Genomic DNA, 5,710 nt, shown 5'->3' with positions numbered 1-5,710 from the left:
TCCGGACACGCAGGCTCAGTGGCCATGGCTCACGGTCCCAGCCGCTCCGCAGAATGTGGGATCTTCCCAGACCGGGGCATGAACCCATGTTCCCTGCATCGGCAGGCGGACTCTCAACCACTGCGCCACCAGGGAAGCCCTTAACCAGTTTTTAAGTGTACAGTACAGTATTGTTATCTATAGACACAATGTTGTACAGCAGATCTCTAGAACGTATTCATCTTGCATAACTGAAACTTTATACCAGTTGACTAGCAAGTCCCCCTTCCCCTCACCCCAGCCACTGGTAACTACCATTCTAGTCTTTGCTTCTGTGAGTTTGACTATTTTATATACCTTATATAAGTGGAATCATGCAGTAATTGTCCTTCTGTAACTGGCTTATTTCACTTAGCATAATGTCCTCAAGGTTCATCCATTTTGCCACATATGGTAGGGTTTCCTTCTTTTTTAAGATGAATAATATTCTACTTATGTATATACCACATTTCTTTTATCTATTCGTCTGCAGATGGACATTAAATCATTTCCACATGTTGACTATTGTGAACAGTGTCACAATGAACATGTGAGCACTAATATCTCTCCAAGATCCCGATTTCAATTCTTTTGGATAAATACCCAGAAATGGGATTGCTGGATCATGTAGTAGTTCTATTTTTAATTTTCTGAGGAACATCCATACTGTTTGTCATAGAGGCTGCACCATTTTACATTTCCACCAACAACGCACAAGTGTTCCACTTTCTCCACATCCTTGCCAATGCCTCTTGCCTTTTGTTTTTGTTTTCATAATAGCCACCCTAACAGGTGTGAGATGATATCTCATTGTGGTTTTGATTTGCATTTCCCTGATGATTAGTGACACTGAACATCTTTTCATATACCTGTTGGTCATTTGTACGTCTTACTTTGGAAAACCGTCTATTCAAGTCCTTTGCCCATTAAAAAAAAATCAAGTTATTGGTTTTTGTGCTTTTGAGTTGTAGGAGTTCCTTATATATTTTGGAAATTAATCCCTTATCAGATAAATGGCTTGCAAATATTTTCACCCATTCCATAGGTTACCCTTTTACTGTCAGTGGTTCCTGTTGCTGTGTAGAAGCTTTTTAGTTTGATGTAGTGCCACTTGTCTATTTTTGCTTTTGTTGTCTGTGCTTTTGGCATCACATCCATGAAATCACTGCCAAGATCAGTCTTGAAGCCTTTCCCCTGTGGTTTTTTTTCTAGGAGATATACAGTTTCAGGTCTTACATTTAATCCATTTTGAGTTGATTTTTGTGTAAGGGTCTACTTTCATTCTTTTGCATATGAATATCCAGTTTTCCCAATACAATTTGTAGATACTGAGTTTTCATTCAGCATATACTTATTAAGCATCCTTGGGTCAGGCATTATGGCAGGTATAAGGGATTCAGGCTGAGAATAACATAACGGTTGCAAGTACATCCTCTGGAGCCAAAGTGCCTGGGTCAAATCCTGGTACTATCATTTCTAAGTGCAACACCTTGGGCAAGTTACTAACTTCGCTGTGCCCCAATGTCCTCATCTATATAAAAGGGATGTTAGTTACCGTTCTTTCCTCACAGGGTTGGTGTTAGAATTAAATAAATACGTGTAAAGGTTTTAGAAAGGTGTCTAGCGCCTGGTAAGCACTCTTAGGTACCGGCTTTTAAGGCATAGTCCTTGCCTCTCAAGAGCTCACAATCTACAGTTGCCCCTGTCCACCTGACCCACGTGGCAGGCAGGGCCATCTGGGTCTTCTGGCACCTCGAGTGACCCATAGTTCCTGGCATCACAGGATGAACCGGGTGAAGTTCCAGCGTCACAGATTCGCGTGTGACCCTGGACAAGTAATTCCTACTCTCTGGATCTCACATGCATTTGTAAAGGAAGGAAGGTGGACCAAAAGTGACTTCCAAATCCCAACAAACTCCTTGTTCTGGGTAGCCCAAGTTGAAACTATGTCAGCTTGAGCAAGTCACTCAACCTCTCTGAGCTTGTTTCACCAGAAAAACGGGATAATATTACTAACCACCTCCCAGGTTATGGCGAGGGTTCCACACGCCAAAGCAAACCCCAAGCTTCTGCGCTGGCTCAGGGGAGGCCGCCTTTAGAGTCACTCGCCTTTGCCATGCAGCGCAGGCGCGCTGGAGCCCGGACCGCGCTCGCCGAGGCTGCAGGTTCCCGACTTCCGGTTCCGAGGCGACCCCGAGGCCAGACTGAGACTAATGGCGGCGTCCAGGAAGCAAGCTGCGGGGGGCGTTGAAGAGACCGCGGCGGTAGAGGAACCGCGAGTTCTGGGACCCGGGGCCGCCCCGTTCGGAAACTTCCCTCATTATTCCCGCTTCCACCCTCCAGAGCAACGGCTCCGCCTCCTGCCTCCAGAGCTGCTTCGTCGGCTCTTCCCTCAGAGTCCCGAGACGAGGCCGATCCTGGGGCTCGACGTGGGCTGTAACTCCGGGGTGAGTGACGGGGGAGGGATCGGACGTCGGTCGAGCCGAGAGGTTGGCAGCCTCCACATCCACTGGGGTTCCGGCCTGGGCGTGGCACCAGACCCCTCACAACTTTCCCCAAATGAGTTTAAAGGCGTAGTGTTCGACCCCATGCTGCTGCTACCTCACCTCTAGGGTCCCAGCACCATCTCTTTTAGGAATCTTGGGGAGGAATCGTGTTCAACTACGTTCCGAATTCCTGCGTCCCCGCTTCCGCGCTTGCGGCCTCCTGGCAGAACGCCGGGTGGGAAGGGCCGCTGTGCCTGGGCTTCCAGCGCTTGCCTCCTGTCCAGCGTGGCTGGCGACCTGGCTGGGGGAGAGGGGACTTCCCGAGACCCAAGTTTGGGAGCGTGGGGTTGGGATTGGTTCACTGGGAGCCAAGGGTGACAGAATCATGCCTGGAATTAAGATTAGTGTGAAACGGTGCAGAATGGACCCTGGAGCCAAGTGGATATTTATTTTAAAAGCAATCAGTTGGCTGAGTACAGTGAAGAAGATCGAGAAAGAAAAATAAAGCATGTTCTGTGGGAGGAAGGCATTGCCACATTTTCTTACCGCAAAGTATTTTTAGGCGTAAGAATGATTATAGTCAAACCACAGGCAAAATAGCGAAATGTCTCTCTGACACCTATTTGTAGCTCTTAGAGGAGCAGGCATTCTGACCCTATGATTACAAATGCTTCAAAAAGTTAGTACCCTCACTCCATTCCAGACCAGGAGTGGGAGGGGATGAGGAGAATTTTATCGTGTTTCTGGCCTTAGGCAGAAGAGAATTTGGTAGAGGGTTGAGGGCTGTAGGCACACGGCTGGTAAATGGGAGGGAGACATTTGGACACAGGCTAAAAAGCTGGAATGAGCAGGTGGGTGGGTGTCTGGCTGTCCCTTGCAAACATTTCTCTACTGTGATGATATAGCAGATCAAAGGGGAAAAGAGACTTGGTTTGAGACTTGGGATTTCATGAAAGGCATTAGGAAACTACAGGAGATTTTAAAGTTGAAAGTAGTATACGTGTACCTTAAGGGCCAGAACATAGTTGCAGTTAACTAGGGCAGTGGTTCCCAAACCTGGCTGTACATTTAGGGAGTTTTTTATTTTGCACTTAAGAAAAGATGCTTGCACTTGATAAGACCAAAAAAAAAAAAAATTCAAAATACAAAGGGGCATATAGTAAAAAGCAAGTCTCTACTCCTGACCCTAAATCCTCTTCTACACAATGGCAACTGCTGTTTATAATTTCTTGAGTATACACCTTACAAATAATAGCACACTCTTTTGCACTTTGCTTTTCATTTAATAATTTGGAGATCATTCATGTCACTACAGTCTTTTTTAGCAGCTTCATAATATAGATGTGTGATAATTTGGGGGGTACTTTGTTTTTAGAATTTTAGATTTTAGAAACTCCTAGGCTGTACTGTAGACCTACTGAATCAGGATCTTGGGGATTGAGCCCTTGAGTCTGTGTTTTCTTTTTTAAGCTTCCAGGGGTCTCTAGGATTGGGGAATTGAGGATGGAGAGGATTAAGAGATGTGGTAGATGACTGGTAAACATGGGGCACACCCAAGATCAGATAGGAGGAGGAAGACAGCAGAGAAATAAATAGAAAGATGGGGAGAAATTTTTAAGCAGCATAATCTTCCTACTCAAAATGTGGTCCTTGAACTACAGCATCAGCATGACTTGGAAGTTTATTAGAAATACAGATCTCCGCCCCCAGCCCAGATCTACTAAATCAACATCTTTATTTTAATAAGATCCCTAGGTGATGTGTACGCCTATTGAAGTATGAGAAGCCTGGTATGGAGGAAAGAACTTAATGTGGCCTAAATCCTGCCATGTAGTAACCATGTGACATTGGACAAGTCACTAGCCTCTGAACCATAATTTTTAAAATACAGGTTTTTTGTGAACTATGCCACACATAGAGAAAAGTGCACAAAACATAAATTCACACTTTATGAATTATTATAAAGCAGACATCTTTATCACTATTGTCTATATCAAGAATAAAACCTTGTCAGCACTCCAAGAAGTCTCCCATATGCCTTTCCCTGCTCATAAACGCCCCTCTCCACCCAGAGAGCCCAACTTTTACTATTATTGTTTCCTTTCTTTTCTTTATAGCTTGCTATTTTTGTATCCGTAAACAGTGTAATTTTGTCCATTTTCTAACTTCATATAAATGGAAGCTTGCCATGTATTTTCTTTTGTGTCTTGCTGTTTTACTCAGCATTATGTATTGTGTGTGAGTCATCCATGTTGCTGCGCTGAGCTGAATTCCTTCACTTTTAATTGCTATCTGGTATTCCATCTTAATCCATGCTACTATTATTGGACATCTGGATTGTTTCCAGCCACACTTTCTTCACCTGCACAAAGGGCATAAATATTTTCCTCACAGGATTGTTGCACAGAGCAAATGAGGTAGTGAATAGAAAAATGCCTTAAAAAAACAGATTGGAACATGAATTTGAGTTAGTTATAATGGTTATAGAAATCAAAGTTAGAGAAAGGAAATAGTGACTTGTTTAAGAGTCAAAAAGGTGCTAAGATGGGGAAAATCACAAATCATTGGATTTGGCTAGAAGGAGGTCAGCAGGTAATGGATGCAAAAGCAGAGTAAGTCTCAGAAGGGGGTGGTGAAACATAACACATGTAGCAAAATTGAAGCTGTAGAGTGAAGGCTGAATGAAGACTTTGGAATGCAGACTTTCCCAACCACAGGACTGAGAAGTAGATTTTTATAAGATGGTGCTTGCTCTGTTCCTCACCTTCCTGGCAAGGAGCACTGGTTATGCCCCTGAAATCTTTTCCTCCTCCCTGGGGTCTGAGATCCTCAAAAAAAGAAAAAGATAGTGAGCTTACCAGCATATTACTTAAGCTGGAAAATACTGCTCTGGACTCCTTTGCTGCATCCATTGGGCTGTAACTTTCAACCACACAACCCATCAGTGTCAGGAAAGTATGGAGATAATGCATTACAGCCTGAGACTCCTGGAGGGCGCTGAGAGCCTGCTTTGTGGAAAACTTTTGGGGGGCAACCTGCTTAGACTATAGTTTAACAGCCTTACATCCTATAAAGCCAGGAATAAGTGGCAGTCTCAATGGGAGGATAAGAGATATAGGTTTCTCTTCCATTCACTGGTTGAGAGCTGCAATGACAAAGCTCTTTTGGATTCCTCTAGGATCTGAGTGTGGCTCTATACAAACATT

The 5,710-nt window shown here is 44.2% G+C and overlaps 1 protein-coding gene across 1 annotated transcript in view; it reads left to right on the top strand.

Moving 5' to 3' along the window:
- Window positions 1-2,231: 2,231 nt before the first annotated feature.
- BCDIN3D (BCDIN3 domain containing RNA methyltransferase) overlaps window positions 2,232-5,710 on the top strand; it is a 4,770-nt gene continuing 1,291 nt past the window's right edge. The window contains exons 1-2 of the mRNA XM_007452276.1: window positions 2,232-2,465; window positions 5,683-5,710. The exon at window positions 5,683-5,710 is cut by the window's right edge and continues 1,291 nt beyond it. Coding sequence (XP_007452338.1) covers window positions 2,232-2,465; window positions 5,683-5,710 — 262 coding nt within the window. The remainder of the gene's footprint in view (window positions 2,466-5,682) is intronic.

The sequence above is a fragment of the Lipotes vexillifer genome, unplaced genomic scaffold (assembly GCF_000442215.2).
Source record: "Lipotes vexillifer unplaced genomic scaffold, Lipotes_vexillifer_v1.1 scaffold422, whole genome shotgun sequence".
Taxonomy (NCBI): domain Eukaryota; kingdom Metazoa; phylum Chordata; class Mammalia; order Artiodactyla; family Lipotidae; genus Lipotes; species Lipotes vexillifer.
This window is presented reverse-complemented; position numbering and strand designations above follow the sequence as displayed.